Here is a 25,829-nt window from a genome sequence, read left to right on the forward strand (position 1 = left end):
CGAAAAATTAAGGTTCTCCAATCTTCTCAAAACTCTGGATTCTGATAGAGGGCAATGAGACTTAAACCTGAGTGCAAAAATGGAGGCTGTAGACCCTTCCAGAGCTGAGATACCGAAACTCAAAAATTCGACCCAAAAAAAAAAACGACAGTGGTACCCCTTACGTTTTTTTTGGGGGGCGAAAAATTAAGGTTCTCCAATCTTCTCAAAACTCTGGATTCTGATAGAGGGCCATGAGACTTAAACCTGAGTGCAAAAATGGAGGCTCTAATCCCTTCCAGAGCTGAGATATCGAAACTCAAAAATTCGACCCGAAAAAAAAACGACAGTGGTACCCCTTACGTTTTTTTTTTCAGGCGAAAAATTAAGGTTCTCCAATCTTCTCAAAACTCTGGATTCTGATAGAGGGCAGTGAGACTTAAACCTGAGTGCAAAAATGGAGGCTCTAGTCCCTTCCAGAGCTGAGATACCGAAACTCAAAAATTCGACCAAAAAAAAAAAACGACAGTGGTACCCCTTACGTTTTTTTTTTTCCGGCGAAAAATTAAGGTTCTCCAATCTTCTCAAAACTCTGGATTCTGATAGAGGGCAATGAGACTTAGACCTGAGTGCAAAAATGGAGGCTCTAGACCTTTCCAGAGCTGAGATATCGAAACTCAAAAATTCGACCCGAAAAAAAAACGACAGTGGTTCCCCTTACGTTTTTTTTTTTCGGGTGAAAAATTAAGGTTCTCCAATCTTCTCAAAACTCTGGATTCTGATAGAGGGCCATGAGACTTAGGCTGCGTCCAAAACCGCATACTCAATGAGTAGGTACTTAATTTCAATAAGTACTTACTCAACGAGCGCTAAAAGAGTAGGTACTTTATAGCCAAATCTCGTTGAGTATGAATGAGAACCGGACATCTGCCATGTTGACGTTATCATGTGACCTACTACGACGTGTTATCATCATATCACAAGCGCAAAGAAATGAACAGCGACACGTTTAATTCTTCTATCTATAAATATTTTGACATTGATGAAACTTTCTCATTTTGTTGTGGTATTGTTGAAGAAATAGCTGATTTTTTTTTTTATTAAGAAACCCCCAAATCGTCACCTCTTGAATATATGTTGTTAATTTCTATATTTTATACCCAAAACGTTTCTCCTTTAAGTTTTCCTCCTTTTCTTGATGAATTTACCTCGTTTCATCCCTCAGACCTATAACAACAAAACAACAACATTTTTTATGTATTATGAAGAACTATTTAAAGATATTTAGCCTTGTTATTGTTCCTTTTTCCTGTATTATGATGTAAACAAACCAATGATCTTTATGTTTTCTGTTTTGTCATTATGACTATTATGGTATCTTTCCATGATCTTGTATGTAATACGTTTATAAGTTTAAATTATGAGTGACAGGTGTACTAACACTTCATACCATCAGTGACTCGACAGCACAACCTAGAACAGTTTTCCTCTGCGTTTGTAATGTCTGCACAAAGGAGACGGGCAGCTGCTCGAAGATCTCTTTTGGAGAAAACTGTTGATTTTATACTCGAAAAATGTAAGTATCACTCCTTAAAAATTAATATTACCTCAGAATGAATTGCATTGTTAGCCCACCCCAAAACTTAAACAAAATAATAATATTAAATGCTGACCAATACTTAATTATATAACTTTTTTATATACTAAAAATATAATTTAATATAACAAGCAAAATGTAATTTGTTTTGTCATATGACAGTTATGCATGAATACATTTATATTCATAAATGCAGTGAAACATCTCAATTATCAGTCAATCGATGAATTAATGGATACATTAATTAAATAATTACATTTTATATACTGACAACAATAATAAAAATGAATAAATGAGTAAAAGAACAAATAAAAGTAACCATCACAATAAACAAATGCATTATACAAGTCAACAACACATGAAACAAAGCTTTATTCAAACTACAAGCAGGTATTAACAGCCGCTGAACACCACATCATGCCGACTCAACACAGCGGTTCCCATTCTGCAGCTTTATTCTGATGAATTCACCAGAGGGGACTGTGCCTTCTTCCCAGAGCTTGTTGTTGTGCTGCGCTTCACAATCTGAGGCAATAAGGGCAGGTGGAGAGATCGAGGGTCTCGTAAAGGCAGATGGACAGATGGAGGGACTCATAAGGGCAGGTGGAGAGATGGAGGGACTCATCCATGGCATCACTTCCAGGATGCACCTCTTGGCTCCTCATCCTCAGTGCTCACACCAGTCTGCAGACATTTCAGATCCTACAAAAATGCACAAACATTATACAAAAGCAGTCATTTTAACACAATGTCATTTGATTTATTTATTAAAAATAACCTTACTTTATATTTGAGTAAAATCCCTAAAACAAATGCTGCCATCATCTTTCCTTGCAGGTCCTGCTCCACCACAAAAGCTATGCAGCAAATGCACAGAAATCAAGAATCAGAAAAGTGTTGTAATGTCTCTACTTGAATTTACAATAATTCAAATAAACTACAATTTAAGATTGAATAGATTTTGATATCCATTTCTGTAGTATACTCACCCAAAGCCTTTGATGACAGCATTCAGCATCATGAGCCTCTCCACCGGATAAACACACGCGTGTTCTTCTGTCCTTGTAACATACAGACAAGATTCACATTACGAGCTCAACACTGAATTTACATGCTGAGGTTAATGTGTTAACTCACTTTTAATCCAACTTAAATGTTCCTTAATATATCAACACTAATAAGGGACAAATTAAATATAACATATTTAGTTACTTTATAGATTTGTTTATTTACCGTATTTACAGCACATTTGTCTAATGTAAGTAGTGTTGACAACAGTGAACTATCCTTCATAATAGCACACATAACGTTACATCACTCAGATGTATTATTCATGTTGGGATGTGCTCATCTGCAATACTTAAACAATATTTTCATTTCAGATGTAAATATACATTTTAAATCAGCGTGTTTAAGATGTAACGTTAGCTATATGGTTATGTAAATCCATTTTAGAAACTTACGTGTAACGTTAGCCTACTTACTGGAGCTCCCCTGTTTAACTAACTAATAAAACATGTGTTTACAGCAAAATCACAACTATACTATACTGTCTAAGTCCTTTAGACCTTCAACAGTTAAAACGTTTACTCTATAGTAGTTTAACACATACGATTTAAACACAAGGAACCGTGTTTACTCACACTTGAAAACCCCCTGCTTCGCTGATCTCCGCGATGTTGATAATGACGAATGCTCTCCCGTGGCCTCCTGGGATAGAAGAGTACCCATCGGATGAACACTCAAAAATCTTGGCGAAAGCAGGAGATCATCCGGGAACTTCTCGCCTACTCTTTTATGAGTACTGAGGTTTCGGACATACTACTCCTTTCAAATACTGTTTTCCCCTACTATATAGTACGAAAGTAGGAATATTCGGACGTACTATAAGTATACGTATGCCCGAATCTCGCGATAATTAGTACATCACTCTGGTAATTCTCGCCTACTCTTTTTGGATACTAAGGATTCGGACATACTTATTCACTCGCCTACTGCTTTTTCCCTACTATATAGTAGGGAAGTATGCGGTTTCGGACGCAGCCTTAAACCTGAGTGCAAAAATGGAAGCTCTGATCCCTTTCAGATCTGAGATATCGAAACTCAAAAATTCGACCCGAAAAAAAAACGACAGTGGTACCCCTTACATTTTTTTTTTCGGGCGAAAAATTAAGGTTGTCCAATCTTCTCAAAACTCTGGATTCTGATAGAGGGCCATGAGACTTAAACCTGAGTGCAAAAATGGAGGCTCTAGACCCTTCCAGAGCTGAGATATCGAAGCTTAAAAATTCGACCCGAAAAAAAAACGACAGTGGTACCCCTTACGTTTTTTTTTGGGGGGCGAAAAATTAAGGTTCTCCAATCTTCTCAAAACTCTGGATTCTGATAGAGGGCCATGAGACTTAAACCTGAGTGCAAAAATGGGGGCTTTAATCCCTTCCAGAGCTGAGATATCGAAACTCAAAAATTCGACCCGAAAAAAAAAAACGACAGTGGTACCCCTTACGTTTTTTTTTTTCGGGCGAAAAATTAAGATTCTCCAATGTTCTCAAAACTCTGGATTCTGATAGAGGGCAATGAGACTTAAACCTGAGTGCAAAAATGGAGGCTCTAATCCCTTCCAGAGCTGCGATATCGAAAATCAAAAATTCGACCCGAAAAAAAAACGACAGTGGTACCCCTTACGGTTTTTTTTTTTGGGGTGAAAAATTAAGGTTCTCCAATCTTCTCAAAACTCTGGATTCTGATAGAGGCCCATGAGACTTAAACCTGAGTGCAAAAATGGAGGCTCTAATCCCTTCCAGAGCTGAGATATCGAAACTCAAAAATTCGACCCGAAAAAAAAAAACGACAGTGGTACCCCTTACGTTTTTTTTTTTGGGCAAAAAATTAAGGTTCTCCAATCTTCTCAAAACTCTGGATTCTGATAGAGGGCCGTGAGACTTAGACCTGAGTGCAAAAATGGAGGCTCTAGACCCTTCCAGAGCTGAGATATCGAAACTCAAAAATTCGACCCGAAAAAAAAAACGACAGTGGTACCCCTTTCGTTTTTTTTTTTCGGGCAAAAAATTAAGGTTCTCCAATCTTCTCAAAACTCTGGATTCTGATAGAGGGCCGTGAGACTTAGACCTGAGTGCAAAAATGGAGGCTCTAGACCCTTCCAGAGCTGAGATATCGAAACTCAAAAATTCGACCCGAAAAAAAAACGACAGTGGTACCCCTTTCGTTTTGTTTTTTTTCGGCCGAAAAATTAAGTTTCTCCAATCTTCTCAAAACTCTGGATTCTGATAGAGGGCCGTGAGACTTAGACCTGAGTGCAAAAATGGAGGCTCTATACCCTTTCAGAGCTGAGATATCGAAACTCAAAAATTCGACCGGAAAAAAAAAACGACAGTGGTAGGCTACCCCTTTCGTTTTTTTTTTTCGGGCGAAAAATTAAGGTTCTCCAATCTTCTCAAAACTCTGGATTCTGATAGAGGGCCGTGAGACTTAAACCTGAGTGCAAAAATGGAGGCTCTAATCCCTTCCAGAGCTGAGATATCGAAAATCAAAAATTCGACCCCAAAAAAAAACGACAGTGGTACCCCTTACGTTTTTTTTTTCGGGCGAAAAATTAAGGTTCTCCAATCTTCTCAAAACTCTGGATTCTGATAGAGGGCAATGAGACTTAGACCTGAGTGCAAAAATGCAGGCTCTAATCCCTTCCAGAGCTGAGATATCGAAAATCAAAAATTCGACCTGAAAAAAAAAACGACAGTGGTACCCCTTACGTTTTTTTTTTCGGGCGAAAAATTCAGGTTCTCCAATCTTCTCAAAACTCTGGATTCTGATAAAGGGCAATGAGACTTAGACCTGAGTGCAAAAATGCAGGCTCTAATCCCTTCCAGAGCTGAAGTATCGAAAATAAAAAATTCGACCCGAAAAAAAAACGACAGTGGTACCCCTTACGTTTTTTTTTTTGGGGCGAAAAATTAAGGTTCTCCAATCTTCTCAAAACTCTGGATTCTGATAGAGGGCCATGAGACTTAAACCTGAGTGCAAAAATGGAGGCTCTAGACCCTTCCAGAGCTGAGATATCAAAGCTCAAAAATTCGACCCGAAAAAAAAACGACAGTGGTACCCCTTACGTTTTTTTTTTTTGGCCGAAAAATTAAGGTTCTCCAATCTTCTCAAAACTCTGGATTCTGATAGAGGGCAATGAGACTTAGACCTGAGTGCAAAAATGGAGGCTCTAATCCCTTCCAGAGCTGAGATATCGAAAATCAAAAATTCGACCCGAAAAAAAAAAACGACAGTGGTACCCCTTACGGTTTTTTTTTTTTTGGGCGAAAAATTAAGGTTCTCCAATCTTCTCAAAACTCTGGATTCTGATAGAGGGCCATGAGACTTAAACCTGAGTGCAAAAATGGAGGCTCTAATCCCTTCCAGAGCTGAGATATCGAAAATCAAAAATTCGACCCAAAAAAAAAACGACAGTGGTACCCCTTACGGTTTTTTTTTTTGGGCGAAAAATTAAGGTTCTCCAATCTTCTCAAAACTCTGGATTCTGATAGAGGGCCATGAGACTTAAACCTGAGTGCAAAAATGGAGGCTCTAGACCCTTCCAGAGCTGAGATATCGAAGCTCAAAAGTTCGACCCGAAAAAAAAACGACAGTGGTACCCCTTACGGTTTTTTTTTCAGGCGAAAAATTAAGGTTCTCCAATCTTCTCAAAACTCTGGATTCTGATAGAGGGCCATGAGACTTAAACCTGAGTGCAAAAATGGAGGCTCTAATCCCTTCCAGAGCTGAGATATCGAAACTCAAAAATTCAACCCGAAAAAAAAAACGACAGTGGTACCCCTTACGGTTTTTTTTTCAGGCGAAAAATTAAGGTTCTCCAATCTTCTCAAAACTCTGGATTCTGATAGAGGGCAATGAGACTTAGACCTGAGTGCAAAAATGGAGGCTCTAATCCCTTCCAGAGCTGAGATATCGAAAATCAAAAATTCGACCGGAAAAAAAAAACGACAGTGGTACCCCTTACGTTTTTTTTTTTTCGGGTGAAAAATTAAGGTTCTCCAATCTTCTCAAAACTCTGGATTCTGATAGAGGGCCATGAGACTTAAACCTGAGTGCAACAATGGAGGCTCTAGACCCTTCCAGAGCTGAGATATCGAAACTCAAAAATTCGACCCGAAAAAAAAAACGACAGTGGTACCCCTTACGTTTTTTTTTTTCGGGCGAAAAATTAAGGTTCTCCAATCTTCTCAAAACTCTGGATTCTGATAGAGGGCCATGAGACTTAAACCTGAGTGCAAAAATGGAGGCTCTAATCCCTTCCAGAGCTGAGATATCGAAACTCAAAAATTCGACCCGAAAAAAAAAACGACAGTGGTACCCCTTTCGTTTTTTTTTTTTCGGGCAAAAAATTAAGGTTCTCCAATCTTCTCAAAACTCTGGATTCTGATAGAGGGCCATGAGACTTAGACCTGAGTGCAAAAATGGAGGCTCTAGACCCTTCCTGAGCTGAGATGTCGAAACTCAAAAATTCGACCAGAAAAAAAAACGACAGTGGTACCCCTTTCGTTTTTTTTTTTTTGGGCAAAAAATTAAGGTTCTCCAATCTTCTCAAAACTCTGGATTCTGATAGAGGGTCGTGAGACTTAGACCTGAGTGCAAAAATGGAGGCTCTAGACCCTTCCAGAGCTGAGATATCGAAACTCAAAAATTCGACCCGAAAAAAAAATAACGACAGTCGTACCCCTTTCGTTTTTTTTTTTCGGCCGAAAAATTAAGTTTCTTCAATCTTCTCAAAACTCTGGATTCTGATAGAGGGCAGTGAGACTTAAACCTGAGTGCAAAAATGGAGGCTCTAGACCCTTCCAGAGCTGAGATATCGAAACTCAAAAATTCGACCTGAAAAAAAAACGACAGTGGTACCCCTTTCATTTTTTTCTTTCGGGCAAAAAATTAAGGTTCTCCAATCTTCTCAAAACTCTGGATTCTGATAGAGGGCCGTGAGACTTAGACCTGAGTGCAAAAATGGAGGCTCTAGACCCTTCCAGAGCTGAGATATCGAAACTCAAAAATTCGTCCCGAAAAAAAAACGACAGTGGTACCCCTTTCGTTTTTTTTTTTTTTCGGCCGAAAAATTAAGGTTCTCCAATCTTCTCAAAACTCTGGATTCTGATAGAGGGCCATGAGACTTAAACCTGAGTGCAAAAAGTGGAGGCTCTAATCCCTACCAGAGCTGAGATATCGAAACTCAAAAATTCGACCCGAAAAAAACGACAGTTGTACCCCATTCGTTTTTTTTTTTCGGCCGAAAAATTAAGTTTCTCCAATCTTCTCAAAACTCTGGATTCTAATAGAGGGCAGTGAGACTTAGACCTGAGTGCAAAAATGGAGGCTCTAGACCCTTCCAGAGCTGAGATATCGGGGGGAAAAAATTCGACCCGAAAAAAAAAACGACAGTGGTACCCCTTTCGTTTTTTTTTTCGGGCAAAAAATTAAGGTTCTCCAATCTTCTCAAAACTCTGGATTCTGATAGAGGGCAGTGAGACTTAGACCTGAGTGCAAAAATGGAGGCTCTAGACCCTTCCAGAGCTGAGATATCGAAACTCAAAAATTCGACCCGAAAAAAAAACGACAGTGGTACCCCTTTCGTTTTGTTTTTTTTCGGCCGAAAAATTAAGTTTCTCCAATCTTCTCAAAACTCTGGATTCTGATAGAGGGCCGTGAGACTTAGACCTGAGTGCAAAAATGGAGGCTCTATACCCTTTCAGAGCTGAGATATCGAAACTCAAATATTCGACCGGAAAAAAAAACGACAGTGGTAGGCTACCCCTTTCGTTTTTTTTTTTCGGGCGAAAAATTAAGGTTCTCCAATCTTCTCAAAACTCTGGATTCTGATAGAGGGCCATGAGACTTAAACCTGAGTGCAAAAATGGAGGCTCTAGACCCTTCCAGAGCTGAGATGTCGAAACTCAAAAATTCGACCAGAAAAAAAAACGACAGTGGTACCCCTTTCGTTTTTTTTTTTCGGGCAAAAAATTAAGGTTCTCCAATCTTCTCAAAACTCTGGATTCTGATAGAGGGCCGTGAGACTTAGACCTGAGTGCAAAAATGGAGGCTCTAGACCCTTCCAGAGCTGAGATATCGAAACTCAAAAATTCGACCCGAAAAAAAAAAAACGACAGTGGTACCCCTTTCGTTTTTTTTTTCGGCCGAAAAATTAAGTTTCTCCAATCTTCTCAAAACTCTGGATTCTGATAGAGGGCAGTGAGACTTAAACCTGAGTGCAAAAATGGAGGCTCTAGCCCCTTCCAGAACTGAGATATCGAAACTCAAAAAATTCGACCTAAAAAAAAAAAACGACAGTGGTACCCCTTTCATTTTTTTTTTCGGGCAAAAAATTAAGGTTCTCCAATCTTCTCAAAACTCTGGATTCTGATAGAGGGCCGTGAGACTTAGACCTGAGTGCAAAAATGGAGGCTCTAGACCCTTCCAGAGCTGAGATATCGAAACTCAAAAATTCGTCCCGAAAAAAAAAACGACAGTGGTACCCCTTACGTTTTTTTTTTCAGGCGAAAAATTAAGGTTCTCCAATCTTCTCAAAACTCTGGATTCTGATAGAGGGCAATGAGACTTAAACCTGAGTGCAAAAATGGAGGCTCTAGACCCTTCCAGCGCTGAGATATCGAAACTCAAAAATTCGACCCGAAAAAAAAACGACAGTGGTACCCCTTTCGTTTTGTTTTTTTTCCGCCGAAAAATTAAGTTTCTCCAATCTTCTCAAAACTCTGGATTCTGATAAAGGGCCGTGAGACTTAGACCTGAGTGCAAAAATGGAGGCTCTAGACCCTTCCAGAGCTGAGATATCGAAACTCAAAAATTCGACCCGAAAAAAAAAACGACAGTGGTACCCCTTTCGGGTTTTTTTTTCGGCCGAAAAATTAAGGTTCTCCAATCTTCTCAGAACTCTGGATTCTGATAGAGGGCCGTGAGACTTAGACATGAGTGCAAAAATGGAGGCTGTGGATCCTTCCAGAGCTGAGATATTGAGATATTTATAATGGCATAAATGCTCGATCTCAATTATCTCATCTCTGGAAGACCAAGTTCATGAACTAGTTCATAGTTCTTTTTCCATATGTTGCTGCGAGCTTCTTTTTAAATATTAGGCTATTATTATAGCCACAGCCCATTTACAACCACAGATAACAATTATTAACAATTATTAAACGGGCAAAGTTTGCACAGACATGTAAGATTTTCCCATCCTCATCGACGAAATCGGAAATTTCCGCAATCGAATACTGGAAATCGAAATACAGTGACTTGCTGGCAACCGTCCTGCCAGTACTGTAAAAATACAAGAAAACACACAGGAAATGACTCTAACATGAATGCATTGATTGATTCCAAGGTTTATTTTGTTATGATTCCAAGGTTTATTTTGTTATGAATAAACAAATGTGCAATATAAAGGAAAAACCTATGATAAAAGTTGTAATGTTATAATGTTCAAGTTTTTGTTCTAAAAAAAGAAAGATGCACACAGAAAATGTCTCTAATATGACCAGATTGATTGATTCGAATTTATTTAGTTTGTTACAAACAATGTGTAAAACAAAAACCTCAAAATTATTGTTGAAATTGTATACTGCTGGAATTTTTTTGACCTTGAGAAAAAGCTTAAAGTATAGACCAACAAATTTTATGTTTATTAATTTATTTCATGTTGGTACATTTTTGGGAAGTACACCTGTTTTGACCTGATGTCCATTGGAATGGACAAAAAAATCACAATGAAAGCAATTATATTTAAAAAAAAAATGTCATATGTTTTCATTTAGCCTATAGAAACCTCATGAGCTGGGAAAATGTACTTTTATATTTTTCAGAAACTTGAAACATAATTCAGGTCTAAGGGGGTTAAACCGAGAAAAATGGAACTTTGTTTTATTTACGATCATCACTGAGAAATGTTCTATTATTTAAAATGCAATATATATATATATATATATATATATATATATTATTATTATTTTCAAAGTGAAAAGGATTAATTTGCCTGGATCCACCCCGAAGAAAACGTCTAAATGTCACGTTTTTAATGAAGCAGCCTAATGAGTAAAATGTCTATTTTTCCGGCGTCCCCCAGCTCCTCGTTTAAGCAAAAGGTACGCTAAAAACAACGTATTACATCGACGTTAAACCACGTTAACCGTGTTAACCATAACCTTTTAAATACTCGACCTAGTTCCATTGCTTAGCAACGGGAAGAAACTCCTGTAACTTCAGTGTCCAACCCGTATCACGACAAGACGTAAAATAATCACGTTGGTCCAATTTGGAAAACGTGTAGATGTCACGGTTTAGTTTAAACTCAGAACCATAAAGAGGGCTATACTGCCCTCTTGTGTCAAATTATATTTCTATATTTATTTTTCCAACAAATAAAACTAAACCCGCAATAGATGCAGTGGCTCAGTTGATAAAGCGTTGGGCTTTCAAGAAGATCTGAGTTCAATTCCCATACTTGCGTTAAATTGTTGTGATTATATCAAACAAAGTGGCCTAAACAATATTTCTTCAATCCGGTTTTTACAGTCTATGATCTCCGCAATGCAGGCAGACACAGCAACAGTTGTAACTTGTTGGCAGGTATATTGATCATTAAATCAGAGTTTTGTTGTCTTGAATGATTCATTCAGTCATTTTCATTCATTCATTGATTTATGTCACTTGTTTAAGTAATCTGAAAAAAAAAAAATAAAAAAAAAAAAATAACCCTGATTAGGGGGCCCCCTAGTGGTCAGGGGGCCCTAAGCGGCCGCTTAGTTCGCTCATGCCTCGGGCCGGGCTCTGATTACAATGTACTTAAATGGGCAACTGAACCGGAGAAAATTTCATTAAGACATTTGAGGTAATATGAACGTAAAAACTTAGTTAATTGTGTTAAGCTAGTTTCACATTGTTATAGTTAAAGCTACTTTACAGTATTTTTGTTCATAAACACCTGATACTCCACCTGATATAGTATATTTGTATAAGTCAGACTCAGTGCTGTTCAGTCATACTACTGGAGATCATCCTGTAAATATCATTTAAACGTCCAATCAAATCAAACCATTTCATTCTACAGGCAGTAGTGTAGAGGGTAGAGACAGGTAGATCTCCAGGAACACATACTATAAATGTATGGAAACAGAAAGATGTAACACTTTAAACACATGTTTAAATAGTAAATCTAAGAGTAATGTCCTTTCAATCACACATATAACCATTTAACAGTGCCAAACATCCACAATATGGGATAAATAATCAGTACAACCAGATAAGCAAAAACTATCAGTGATCTAGCCTGAAAATATGGTCCGATGACTGGGACCCTGGTGAGCTGTTACAGTAAAGCATGATGTAAACGTCTAGTATTGTTAGTGTGCTAACTGAAGTTAACATTACAGCACTGGCATAATTCCCTAGTACAGTGCTGGACAAAGCACAGGCGTGCTAACTAAACTTTGCACTGAGGTGTGCAAACGGCGTAGCGTTTTGTTTTTTTTTGCCCGGATTTTCAGTGCTAAATGAACTATAAGCACAGAGGGTGATAATAAGGGCTATGATTAACCTATGTGCTATTAGAGCCACATTTGCAGGGAACGTAGCAATTATGTTGCCGTGTGAACCCTTAGGGTGAGGAGACGGAAAGTTTCCTCTTTTGTGGTCTTGCAGGGGTACCCCAGAGCGAGGGCTACTGTTAACAAGTGTAACAGGCTGGTCAGGTCTCTCTTTTATTCATCGCTTCTCTTCAGCTGCATTGGGGTTTCTGCAAATAACCCGAGAAAAAAAAAGAAGAATAGTTCAAATGGTGATTACAATGTAAAAAGTAGTTATTAAGGATACAACCAAGGTTTATATTACATGCCATGATGTACAGGGAAGTGGCTCTGCACTGGAGTTGCCTGGCTGCTGCTAGGGCTCATTAGCATGGCACTGTAGATGTTGGATGCCACCACCAGTATGCACAACAGGATAGGCCCAATGATGGCACCCTCCAAACCCAAATAGTACGCTCCACCTGCTACCGCGAGACCAGTCAAATACGGGTGCCCACCTCTGCATAGAGATATATGGGTTAGTAAAAAATGGGACACCACAGATGGCACATGTAAAGCAAGTATAAAGAGACAAACACACCCTGATATATCGGAGTATATGGCCGTGTCAACGAAATATGTTGGCAGCAGATGAAAGAAGAGAAGCAGCAGAGCTTTGACTCCCTCCGCCTGGGCCAACCACAAATCCAACACCGCTGGCAGTGCCGCCCAGTACGTCCCCAAAAACGGCACGGCACCTAAGATGGCTGCCATTGCTGCACAGAGCAAAAGAGACAAAGGCAAGATAAATATGAGATAAATGTACTTTACCGTTCAAAAAGTTTGGGGTTGCTAAGATTTTTTAAATGGTGAGCATAACTTCTTTGAAAAACAAGGCTGAAATTTTATTACAATTTAAATGAGTTTTCTGTTTAAATACATTTTAAAATGTAATTTATTCCTGTGATGGCAAAGATTAATTTTTTAGAAATCATCCTTCAGAAATCATTTTAATATGTTGATTTGTTGCTAAAGAAACCTTTCTTATAATTATCAATGTTGAAAATTTTCCAGTTTAATATTTTTGTGGAAACCATTGCTGTTCTTTTGAACTTTCTGTTCATCATCACACATTTATTTTAAATAATAAAGACATTTCTAATGTTACAAAAGATTTCTGTCACCTTTGATCATTCGAATGCATCCTTACAGAATAAAAGTATTCAATTCTTTAAAATAAAAGATAGTGTATACAACAAAATGAATAATAAGGACTGTTTCACACCACATCCAAAAGGCTATATGTCTGTGTGTTTTTTTAGTCTAACCTGAGGGGATGAAGACAATGTTGATGCCAAATATTGTGTGTGTAAGCCATGTATAAAGGCCATAAAATCCAGCCATCTTCAGAGAGGCATCAAACACACCCCTGCAAAAAGAAAAAGGAAACAGGGTGAGAGGTAGAGAATGGAAACACAGAGGGCTTTTCTTTTGTCAGTTAGCTTAACACTGACAGGAGTCAGAGTGAATAAGTCTCTCTGTAATAGTGCTCATAAAAATGGGTCTAATGGAACATCAGCGCACACACATACACACTGAGCTGAGTGAGCTCACACCGAATTCCTCTCCTCCTTTCATTTTCACAGCTCATGACATTGTCTATGGAGGGAAAATGATGTTATTGTGCCTTGAAAAACAAAAAACAAAAACAAAAAAACAGATGTCTTTATCTAAGCCAATTACATTATGCTAATTTCCTCTGGAGAAGCATCACGCTCAAGGGCACTGCTGCGCTACAGCAAGATTGTGACCCCATTCATTCTCCATTTTCTGGGTCACCCTTACCTGTAGATGAACCCCTTTGAAATTCTTAACCAGCATATTAATAGCAGTCAATTTCACCCCCATTTCAGTTGTTCCGATCATGATCTGTTAAATTATCTGTACAAATGGAAAAAATTGGCAGAAAAAGCAGAACAGTATTGCCCTCTTGTGGTGATTACAAAGTAAGGTGTCTTTAACTGGTATTAAAGGGATAGTTCACCCAATAATAAAAATTCTATATGACTTACTTTCTTCTGCAGAACACAAAAGAAGATATTCTGGAAAACGTTGGGGTCCAATCAACATTGAAAATTGACAGACAAAATATGGCAAGTCTCTTTTGTGTTCCACAGGGGAAAGGAGGTCATACAGATTTGGAACAAATGAGGGTGAGTAAATGATGACAGGATTTCCATTTTTGAACTATCCCTATAAGATCTAATTTATGCTTCCACCTAATACAGACTTGCTACTGTACACACATTTCGTAAAATTATGTACAAAAAAAATCAGTTTATAAAATTAGATTTTGTGGGAGCAGCAACATGTTTACATTTAAACTTAAATATCCCGTCAGGCAGTGGTTCTCTCTCAACCAGGGGGCTCAGCAAATTTAAAAAAATAAAAATATTTAAAAAAAATATTTTAATATTTATTTATAATAATATTTAAATAAAAATAATATTTAAATAGTAAAATATAATAATAAAATTATATATAAAAATTATATACAAAGTATATATATATATTCCTATGTTATATATATATAAATATATATATATATATATATATATATATTTAGTTGATGTTCAATCTCTCTATATAGAGAGGGTTGAGGAGCACTGCTTTAAGACAAACCAAAGCTCCACATGTGTACCTGATGGCCTCTTCCACAGACTGGCCGATAATGTTTGAAGAGGGTCCCGGTTGGGAGAGGGGTGTGAGACTGATTACCCATTTCACAGGTTTATAATATTCACCACTGGAGCTCAGCAGGTAAAAAAGTGTGGTCAGGAAAATCACCTATACATTCAGAGACAATAAATATTTAAAATCACCACAAAATATCCAATCCCATCAATCCAACTGTGTGTGTGTCTATTACCAGAGACAGGACAAAGTTGAGCAGTGCGGTGCCACTGTGGAACAGTACGGTGAGCAGCGTGGTTGTTGTGGATATCAGCAAACCAACATTTCGACTCATCACCACCCACAGAGACTCCAAGATCTATCGCAGAAGACAGCATATTCATTAATCTGCCAAATTAAGACACTCCCTATCACGTACACACACACACTGACTAACCGAGAGCAGAGTCTCAATATTCTCCTGCACGAATGAGGCGATGTCCTGCCAGTCTAGTATGTCCCCTAGCCAGCTGTTCTGCCTGTGCAGATGTTGCTTGTTTCCACGGTGCCGTCCAGTATGAGTCACATTCTACAAAATAAAAACACACGGACTGGAATACAACAAATACTGCAAGTTAGCGACTGTGTGTGACCGAGTAAGGTTTTGTTATTACCTTAACAATCCAGGACTGATAGAGACGGTCCCACAACTCCAGAACTTGTTTCTCGATTACGGCCGTGTTGTTTACTTTATCACCCAACATCTTATGAAGCTACAATGAAAATGATAAAAAGAATAAAAGATTAAGGACTTGAAAATGAAATACAACTTGAATCCAATTAATAATTACATTTTGTAATCAAATGTTAAATTGAGTAATCTGTTGAAATGTTTATCCAGCTCTGAAACTATTAATTTCTGCTGATGTAACAAAGGTTGCTTGAGCATAAAAAAAAATATTAACCAATAGCTTACTTTTCATGGTTATATCGATAAAATCAAATCCATTCATTATGTTGTCATCACTTTTTTTTTACACCAACAAACCCATGATTATTATTCTAACCGACCGTGTCACATTTGTTTATGTGGAAAAAAGTGCACTCAAAATGAATTGAATGTGCACTTAAGATTTTAAGTACAATACAAAAGCATATTACACTTTATTTACAGTGTAATTATATATTTAAGTACTGAGTAAGCTAGATTAACAAACAACATGTACTTACTATACGTTTAGGGTTTTGGTTGAGGGTTAATTGTATGCAGTTACATATAAGGTACATGTAATGTATGTAAAAATGTTTTTTTTTTTTTAAATCTGTATTCGAAGACAATATAATATCATTAATATCATTATTATATTAATATCATTATTATATAAACTTTATATTTCATTAATATAATAATGAAATATAAAGCCACTTAAGCATACTCAAAGTACATTTATTTTGATGTGTTGACTAACATACTAAGCATAGGTAAAGTGAGTTACTGTTATTGTGTTATTCAATACTACATTTAAATGGGTCAAAAAAGCACTCTAAAATTCAGCTAACTGCATTTATTAAAACTTTAAACTACAATAGATTTTCCTTTAATTGCAAATAACATGCAAATAAGTGTCTATTCTATAAATGTATAGTCTTTAAAAGCGTGTTATTTCCATAACTAGTACTCTTTTTTTTAAATAATACTTTTTAATGAGGGCACATTTAAATGACACAAATTACATTTTAAAAGCAGATGAATAACTTCAGTTTTGGACTGTTTCTCACAGAAAGCTATCTTACTATTTCAGAAGACTTGGAATATAGCCCAAGATTTGTATGGAACACTGTTATGATACTTGTAATGGTGCTTTTTTTTGTCCTTTCACAGCCACTGGTAACCATTTACTTTCATTTATCAGTCTCATTAAATTTGTTAGAAATGTTGTTTCATGTGGTCTTCAAGAGAATTGTAAACATTTAACTCTGACCTTAAGTGTGATCCATTCTCTTCCATGTTGGTAAACATTTGTGGCAGCAGAGTTTAAAGCCTTCTGAACAACCTGGGCCTCTGGGAGCCAGCTACAACACACACACACACACGCACTGTTACGCATCATTTAGAGAAGATTCTTAACTTCCAACGTATGTTTCAACTTACTTGGCCCACTCTGGGTGGTTGGACACAGTCTCGTTGATCAGGTTACTGGTGACCTCTATGATATGAACACTCTCTTGGTGCACCTGTGAACAAAAATACAATCGGTGAGAGATGATGTGTACGGTGGCTGGGATCAGTCACGGATCATGTCTTTCACGAAGTGGAATAATCCGCCCAAGGACAGTGGATTGGAAACACTGTACCATAGCTGTGAGCAGCAAGGCCATGAGCAGTGTGCCCATTACCAGCAGGAAGATAATGAAAATACTGATCAGCTTATCCAAGGAGCGCTCCAGCCACACGATCATCTGCAAAGAGAGAAAGAGAGATCAGTTTCAACAAATAATCTGATCATTCATGCAAGTGTGTGAGAACACAGAAACCTGCTTCCCTCTGCCAAACCTGAGGAGCAATCGTGTTCATTCCTTTGGTTCTGAAAACTGAAAAGTAAAATGCTCTTTAAGTAAAAAAAATAAAGGAACAGTTCACTCAACAAAGAACTATATTGTTCTATCCTTTTTTACTTTTGGTAAACAGGAAAAATTATAATCCAATAAAAAACAAGCTATGTAGTTCTGTTAAGTTAAAAACGGACTTCAAGTTTTCTAAAGACCTGCAATAGTTTTGTGTGAGGAACTTAAAACAACATTTTTAAGTGAAGTGTTCCTTTGAAAACTTAGCAGAGGATTCATGGATAAGTTCCCGAGCCTCAGAAAGGTACAGAGAGGTTAATTGTTCCAGCCTTATTTGAGTTTTTTAAGGCTGTGAAAATATTAATTCTGTTGAAAATTCACACTTGTAACTGCCGCATTAGCCAAAATCATGCTGATATTTCTTTACTTTACACTCGCTAACCTGTTGGATGACTAAGCAAGACTAACTACTGAGTGAAGTAGCTAACAGCAGGCTAACAACAGCTGTCAGGAAACAGGAGGTGGTGGGCATATTTTTGTTTTTGGCAGGTGGACTTGGTTTCTCTGCTCACCCAGCTTCTGTAGGCCCTGTGGGCGGCACTTGCATGTCTAATCCTGTTCCCTGTTCCTGTTAGCGCTAAGTATTAACATCACAAAACTAGCCATGTTGATGATGGATTAGTACAAAGCACATCATTAAGGAAATTAAAGAAAGACTAAAAAAGAACAACAGGCTAAAAGAACTGCATCACTCCCTCTTCAAAACGTTAAGGGCCTGATACACAGTAGCAAAATAATACTGGCAAATGCAAAAAGACTCCTGAGGGGAGGGACATACTATCAGACCCGAAAATAACTTCATCACCATCTGCTCCTGTTGAGCCACAGTCAGATTCATCTTAAAATTTGGTCCAGGAGATTATTTATAGAACATTAACAATGACAAACAAACAACAGAAGTGATATTCTTTGACAGTATATTCTGAAGTCTTTCCAACATCTTCTAAATCTTTGCAGGATGGAATATAGATAGTTTGTTTGGTTTTCCTTGGAAAAAAAAAACATCACGTTTTTACATTTTGTTGAAAGATTACAAAGATATATTTTTTCCTTTGAAACAACATAGGCCTACCTATATTCATGCATAATAAGGCTTTGAACACAATGGTGAACAACATATTTTGTCAATAGCTCTGATATTTTCCTGAAATTCTCTGGAATTAATATTTTTTTAAGCGTGAAATGCATTGCAACAAGCAAATATAAAGAAAATGTAAACTTAAGAAGGCAGATACAGTAATGCTAAAGAAATGTGTACTACAGTTCAAAAATTGGTTGGTAAGATTTTGTTTTATCATGTTTTTTTTAAATAATGAGAGATTTATTTGATTAAAAAAAATAGAGTAAAAGAGTAATATTGTTCAATATCGTTAAAATTTAAAATAACTATGTGCTATTTGAAAATATTTGAAAATGTAATTTATTCCTGTGATGGCAAAGCTGAATTTTCAGCATCATTACTCCAGACTTTGTCACATGATCCTTTAGAAATCATTCTAATATGCTGATTTTGGTACTCAAGAAACATTTCTTATTATTATCGATGATGATGATGATCCATGAACGGATTTCCTGCTTAACATTATTAGAGTTATTTGTTGAATAGAAAGTTCAAATGAACTTAAAAAAAGCTTTATAAAATAAAATATAACATTACTCGTCACTTTTGATCAATTTAATGTAGCCTTGCTGAATATTCTTCTTTTTTTTATTTTTTATTAAAGGGTTTACTGTACAGTACATGATTATATTATTCACATATATATATTATTTATATATACTCACATATTATACTTATTAAGTTATGTAATTAAAATGAGATGATTTTACTCAATATTTGCGTGTGCTTGTTAGCGCATCAAGCCGTTAGCTTAGCAACATGCTAACATTAAACCAAAGACTTAATATGAAGAGTTCAGATGCAAAAGCCTCTAAGTGCCATTTGAAATTTTCTTCTAGAATGATCATTTTTATTAAGCTTGTATATTTAAGTTCAGTGATTTCACTTAAATGGCAATCATAATTACCTATTAATTGTTATTTAAGTGAAATTACTGAACTTAAATATACAAGTTTGATAAAAATCATCATTAAAGAAGAAAATTTCGAATGGCATTTAGAGGCTTTTGCATCTGAACTCTTCATATACAGAATGATGGTTCACTACTATGAATGGGAGAAAGTTCAACGCACAATATGGCGGAATAAGATCCACCTTCTAAATAAAAGAGCCAATCGGTAATGTCATAGCATCACTGCAGCTGGCGTTAGAAGCTCCGGCTCCAATAGAAGCAGAGACACACCCTCAGCCATGATTCAAGCGTTTAGAAACAAAATTTATAAGACAGTTGTTGACAGATTTCATTGGTGATTTCAAATTTAATCGTAAGCTTGGCAAACAGTTTTGGAGAGAATATTATATTTCCCCATTCAAAGAGATAGGAGCAGCACTTGAATGCCCGAGAGACGTTTCAATGATGGCCGCCGAGTGAAATGACTTGTCTTAAAGGAAACAAACTACTGAAATCAAGGGAAGTGAAGTTTACCATGCAGAGATCTATTTGTGTGGTGTGCGGCGTTTCCTATGTGAAGTCCTTAATGAAGACAATCACTTATACCTTATAGGGCAGCAGGCAGCTTGAGTGTCTAGTTAGGAACAGACAGAAGAAAACCCCTTTACCAAACCTGCCTGTACCTGAAGTACCCAGCAACACCACTAGCCTTGGTCTCAGCAGACCAGAGCATCCCTTCACCCAACCCTCCATTCTATTCTCTCCCTAAATGCATCTCACACACTCTGAAGACAACCAGCCCAGCACACTTCAAGAGCTGTGGAAGAGGCGGTGGACTCTCATGGGGTTTTGTTCTGCATTTTTTTTCCTGACAGTTAGTGTGTCAGAATCTCAATCACATCCAGAGCGCATGCTCCCTTCCACAGCGCAAAGTGCCACACAGCAGGAACAGCCAGTGAGCTAAGCAGAAGCTCAAAGATGGAGGGGTGACAGTGGGGAGGGGAAAGCATCACTCCAAAGCTTCTAATGAAAGCACACTGTCATTCTTTCTTTCTCTTCCCCTTTGTTATTCCTTTCTTTCTCTTGTACACCTGCTAGCACAAATAATTTACCTGCTTGTTAAGCCAATGCCAGAGCTTTGAGGAGGGAGACAGAGAGACAAACGGTTATTAGAAACAACCAATCAGCAGTGAAAGCAGTGTTTTCAACGTGTTTTCAAGGCAAAAACAGAACAAGATCGGACGGTGAAATTTGAGAAAGATATTCATACTGAACAATTAGAGAAGGTGTGATTTGGTGGGCTTTAAAAGTGGGCAAAAGAAAGCTTAATAATCTGCAACAATTCTTATTTTTTAAGTGTCTTCGTCTTTTTTTTTTTTTACCTCCTTTCATTCTTGTGGACGGTCAGTGAGGGATATGATGCTTACATAAAGCAAATTACAGTTTTTTTACAGTATTTAACATTTTGCCTCATCTGTGAATTAAGATAACATCAAGAAAAAAAAAAATGTCATTTAATACAAGCCACAAAACTATATATATATATATATATATATATATATATTAGGGATGGGCAATGATAAATCGCAATTAATCGCATCCAAAATAAAAGTTTGTGTTTACGTAATATATGTGTGTGGTGTGTATAATTATTTTGTATAAATAAATACACACACATGCATGTATATATTTAATAAATATTTGCATGCATGTACTTTATATATATTTATACATAATTAATATTATGTATAAATATAAATATTTGATATATTAAGAACACATTTTTCTTAAATATATACATGCATGTGCTAGCATTTATATATAAAAAATAATTATACACACCACACAAACATATATATCATGTAAACACAAACTTTTATTTTGGATGCGATTAATCGTTGCCCATCCCCAATATATATGCAGTGACTCGTTCCCTTCTCAGGGAACAAGGGTTATAGTCACAACCCGAGACGTTTAATCTAGATTGACTGCAGCTGTGGGTTGTCATTCACTTCAGACAGTGAAAGGGACAATAGAAACTGTGGGGACAATTGGGAGTGTTGAGTTGACTTCCTAATATCATAAACCTCAAACAATAAATGGAAATCAAAAACTACCAACAATAACCAGAAATACAACATGACTATGCAAAGACTAAAAATAGTTACTCTTGATTTGAGCTAATCAAAAAGACAGGACGTGCATTTAATTGTGTTCCAACTATTTGGTTAATGACATTTTCTTACAGAAAAACACATTCACATTGAAAATACATCTGCTGAATAATTCTTTTTTTCCCCACATGCCTCTACAAGTCATGAAACATCCACATCTAAGCTCCATAGCTTTTATTCAGTCAGTTATGAGTACTTCGTGCCTTAGTTGTGCAAGTAAAAAAGAGAATTAGCAAGCCACAACCACATTCAGTTCCTCTTTGTAATCACAGATCTCTGTCGCCTCCAAAAATAAATGTGCACACATGTGGTGACAACTACCAGCAGGCAAGTGCTGTTAAGGACAGCGGGTCAGCAGACACACTAGCGCTTTTGTGTGGGTGTATCTATGTGAGGCGTTACCTTAGTGTCCACCCGAAGCAAGAACTGAGCTAAGCCTTTGATCGGTCCAGGCAGCAGGGCATCCTGTCTGTCTTTGACAAACTTCTCAGAAGCCGACCACCATTTCAGTAGAGTCCGTCCAGCGAAGTCCTTCATCCCAAAACGCACAAACATCTTCTTCAGGACCCAAACTAAAAAACATAGCACTCATTCATGAAAATGTGAACACTATCTTCACACTCCTGACCTCAGGACAATGAACACAGAATTTACCAGCAACAGGGATGGGCAACAACTGTAAGATCCAGAGGTTGAGCCAGACCTGCACCAACACTATAGCCCACGCAAGCAGCACAAAGTAGATATCACTGGTCCTCTCTTTGTGCTGGAGACCCCTGAACTCTAGTCTGCTTCTACTCCGGCTGAAGACCACCTTCGGAGAGTCCATCGGAGAGTCCAACACTGTGAGGAGAAGAAGAGGGGAAAATCTTGCTGACTTTCCACAAAATCAGCATTGCAAATAACTTTAAACATTAACACAAATTAGAATCTAATAGTGGACTGTTTGCTTTTTTTGTGCCACCTGTGGATTGTTCTTTGGTGCTTGTCTCATCCTGTATCTTCTCAGCATGGCTGAAATTACTGCAGGAGATTGCCATGAAGATTGTGTTAGCAGCAAAGGAGAGAACCTGACCAGACAGCTCGCCTATACAGAGAGAGGAGAGGACCAAAGGTCAGAGGACATAAAGAACAGAGTGTAAATGGTAAGAGAGCCTGTTTCTTGACCTTTCCCTGGAACAACAGGCTTCTGCTGAGATCCCACTATTAGCAGGAACACCACCACGACAAACACAGGCACCCGCCACGACCCTGTCAGAGAGACTGGAAAAAGAGAGGGAGATTTTTTTTAGCATTACTTCATTGACAGCACTGTAGGTCAATGCTAAACTTTCAGCTTTTACTTTAACAGTGTCAAGAACCCCACCACCTGACCATAAATGCACAGGATCATTTATTACAAATAATTCATTGGATAAAACTATTAAACAAAGACAGTAAACTAATAAAGATAGAGAATGGGAAGCCTTTTAGTAGCAGTTCTATCTAATGAATTATTTGACCGTACTGCTATAGTACAGTGTACAGTATATGAAAAAGAACTAAAGCGCTTACCTTTCTATTAGTATTATCTTTTTTTTTTTTTTTACAGATTTACTACTTTCTATCAAATTATTAATAAATCATTCATTATCAATTTTGTAAAAATTATGTAAATTAAATATACATTTTAGGGGTGTAACGATACCCTCATGTCACGATTCGATACATATCACGTTACTGAACTCACGATAAGATATTATTGCGATACTCCAAGACCTATGGTAGAAGGTTAACAAAAAAATGCACTGTTGATTAAAATGCTAAATTTGATATTACATTGTGGGTTTAAACGAACAGGCTCGGATTTGGTGCTTGTAAGCCAAGGACAATGGTGACACCAGATTAAAAATATTCATGATTCTTTCTGAAGCTGAAAATACAAAATTATTTTAAATGAATATGCTTGCCCTCTTCCACTGACTAGATATACTTAAAATAATGTCGGCCACTGATATTTTTATTTGTGGGGGACTATCCACGATACGTATTGTTGCATTTTTGTGTTGTGATATATTGTGGCACGATATATTGTTACACCCCTAATAAATTTCATTGCAGCAATTGTAATACATATTATTTACTGTTTATCTTGTGAAGCTTTAATCTAAATAGTGTGACATAATATATACAAGCTTTATATTGTCCATTGACCACTCTGCTCTTTAAGATATAACACATACACATACAACCCAAACAGAATCATTCACTATTTCATAACAGAAGGGTCTTACCCAGGTAGAAAATAAGTGCGGTCCATACAGGCACAGACAGGGAACGCAAGTAACTTTCCATGCCAGGCGTCCACTTAAAGGCCACTGCCAACACATAGCCAACAACTAATGTGCCAACCTGCCAAAGAGAAAAAGAGAGAACATTTGGACATCTCTGGTAACTACTGTGCCCTGCACCAAACATTTGCCACCAATCTGTTTATAATCAAAAAAGCCCCCAGTATGTTCCCAGCCCTCATATGCACTGCACTGCAAGAGTGTATCAACAACACACACATTTGAACACACAAATTTGGTCATTCTTTAGGTCTTTGATATAAAAGAGAAATAAAATCCAGCTCCACCCCCAGATGAGCTTTGTGTTTTTTTGTTATAAGTAAATCACAAGGTTCTGTTAAAGGGGGCATTTGTTCCCAATTACAATTTGAACAGTTTTCATGTGACCTGTATGAATTCAATTAAGCCAAGAAAGTAAATATATAAATAAATCAGATAGTGAGTGAGGTCATTAAATTGAAGTTCATGGTGAAATGTAGTCGTGTAGCGCTCTTGTACCTTTAAAAGAACTTGAAATATGCATTATGATCTCTCATTAAGGCCATATTTTTGGTATCTGGGATGTCATGCTACAATTCCTACTCAGACATGTTAAGCATAGGTTCATGAAATGTTGATATTTCACATGAGCAGATGTGTTTTTTTGTATACAAACACATTTGCCTGTGGTTAGGTTATCTGAAGGCAGCTTTGACTTGCAATGCAAAAATATGGTTCTCTGATGGATAATGAGGATGTCTATACAATGACAAAATTGTGTGACATCAATTATATAGTGTAAGAATTATAAATCGTATTAATGAAACTTGTTGCGGCATGCAGGCTTTGCTCAATACATAGTAAACAATGTTTTACAATTTGCATTCAAGTTGTTGTTCAAATTGTATCAAAGTTTCGTTATTGTTTTTTCATGTTTACACCATGTTATCTATGAAGAAGTGAATTTTAACAGTCCCGGTTTCACAATCCCATCCCGTCCACCTGTGCTTGGTCTGACACAGGAGGCGTGTCTCTGTCCCATTCACGTGTCCTTATACAAAGTACTACAGTACTCACCCAAGTATAGCTGAAACAATCCAGGCCGAAACAGATTACGGTACAGACGTGACTAAGGATCACCTGCATGCCAATGACGCTCCAGAACAGATATAAGAAATAAAGCAGGGGTACACCAGCCCCAACTGCCAGCAGTACATTGAGCCGATCTACGACCATTTCTCCCAGTGTCTCCACCCCGTAGTTCACGCACCACACCGGTACCAGCAGAGTGCCCACTACTATCGGCGTCCCGCTGTCCTGCAGCCTGCTGAGCCAAGAGCGGCCGAGGCGGGCGAGCGAGTACTTGAACGGGTGCAGGAAAGTGCCGCACAGCACTGCCCACAGCAGCGGCCGTAGAAAAGCCTCCAGGATGAAGTAAACCAACACCGATGCTCCGCAACAGATCGCTACGAAGATCATCGCTCCCGTGTTGTAGAAGGCCTGTTTGATGTTTTTGTCGAACTTCAGGGACTGCTGGCTCAGTAGTTGGCTAACCATCCCGACTGCTGGCTGAACGGTATCGCTAAACGAGACGAAGTGTGGCCGGGTTGTGCGCGGGGTGTCCGGGTCAGTGGCCGCGCCTGGACCAGGGTCCACTGTATCTGCCATGGTCGCTGGCATCGCTGCGTTTCAGGCCGGAGGAATCGGATTCACCACTTATGGAATTGAAGGTTGGGCAGTGACGTAAAGTGTGTAGTAGCCTGGGAAATGTAGTCAAATAATACACGACTGAAATATTATTTTTTACTAATAAAGTAGTATTCGAATGCCGTAAACAAGGGACATGACTCATCTTACTTGGGTTGTTTTTCAAT

The 25,829-nt window shown here is 37.7% G+C and overlaps 1 protein-coding gene and 1 long non-coding RNA gene across 6 annotated transcripts; both read right to left on the reverse strand.

The window, feature by feature from the left end:
• Positions 1–1,222: 1,222 nt before the first annotated feature.
• Positions 1,223–3,620, reverse strand: LOC148977016 (uncharacterized). Of its 3 annotated transcripts, none has more exons than XR_016145739.1 (4): positions 3,220–3,620; positions 2,566–2,632; positions 2,360–2,433; positions 1,223–2,278 (listed from the first exon to the last, which is right to left on the reverse strand). It is a non-coding gene; the product is annotated as an uncharacterized LOC148977016 (long non-coding RNA). The 3 variants fall into 3 exon arrangements; XR_016145738.1 differs by having other exon boundaries at positions 2,566–2,637; XR_016145737.1 differs by having other exon boundaries at positions 1,226–2,278; positions 2,566–3,620.
• A 6,347-nt stretch (positions 3,621–9,967) lies between these two features.
• Positions 9,968–25,813, reverse strand: tmem245 (transmembrane protein 245). Of its 3 annotated transcripts, none has more exons than XM_089117701.1 (18): positions 25,033–25,813; positions 23,920–24,037; positions 22,814–22,909; positions 22,611–22,733; positions 22,301–22,489; positions 22,049–22,218; positions 20,585–20,608; positions 17,191–17,295; positions 16,988–17,070; positions 16,818–16,908; positions 15,510–15,608; positions 15,293–15,424; positions 15,092–15,214; positions 14,864–15,009; positions 13,491–13,591; positions 12,764–12,938; positions 12,492–12,682; positions 9,968–12,392 (listed from the first exon to the last, which is right to left on the reverse strand). In XM_089117701.1, exons 1-18 carry the CDS (start codon positions 25,633–25,635, stop codon positions 12,358–12,360), a joined length of 2,604 nt encoding a protein of 867 aa, XP_088973827.1. In that variant the 5' UTR covers positions 25,636–25,813; the 3' UTR covers positions 9,968–12,357. The 3 variants fall into 3 exon arrangements, with proteins under 3 accessions (XP_088973827.1, XP_088973826.1, XP_088973829.1); XM_089117700.1 differs by having other exon boundaries at positions 12,488–12,682; XM_089117703.1 differs by lacking the exon at positions 20,585–20,608 and having other exon boundaries at positions 12,488–12,682.
• Between the last annotated feature and the right edge of the window lie 16 nt (positions 25,814–25,829).

The sequence above is a fragment of the Pimephales promelas genome, chromosome 12 (genome assembly GCF_988280905.1).
Source record: "Pimephales promelas chromosome 12, fPimPro1.hap1.1, whole genome shotgun sequence".
Taxonomy (NCBI): Eukaryota; Metazoa; Chordata; class Actinopteri; order Cypriniformes; family Leuciscidae; genus Pimephales; species Pimephales promelas.

Bases quoted from the DNA above. Each gene is read 5' to 3' on its own strand.
- tmem245 (XM_089117701.1), bottom strand. From the start codon at position 25,635: ATGCCAGCGACCATGGCAGATACAGTGGACCCTGGTCCAGGCGCGGCC. The intron at 22,219-22,300 runs GTAAATTCTGTG...TATGTTTTTTAG, and splicing joins GTTGCCCATCCCTGTTGCTG to TTTGGGTCCTGAAGAAGATG. The intron at 15,010-15,091 runs GTAATAGACACA...CTGAATGTATAG, and splicing joins TCAACTTTGTCCTGTCTCTG to GTGATTTTCCTGACCACACT.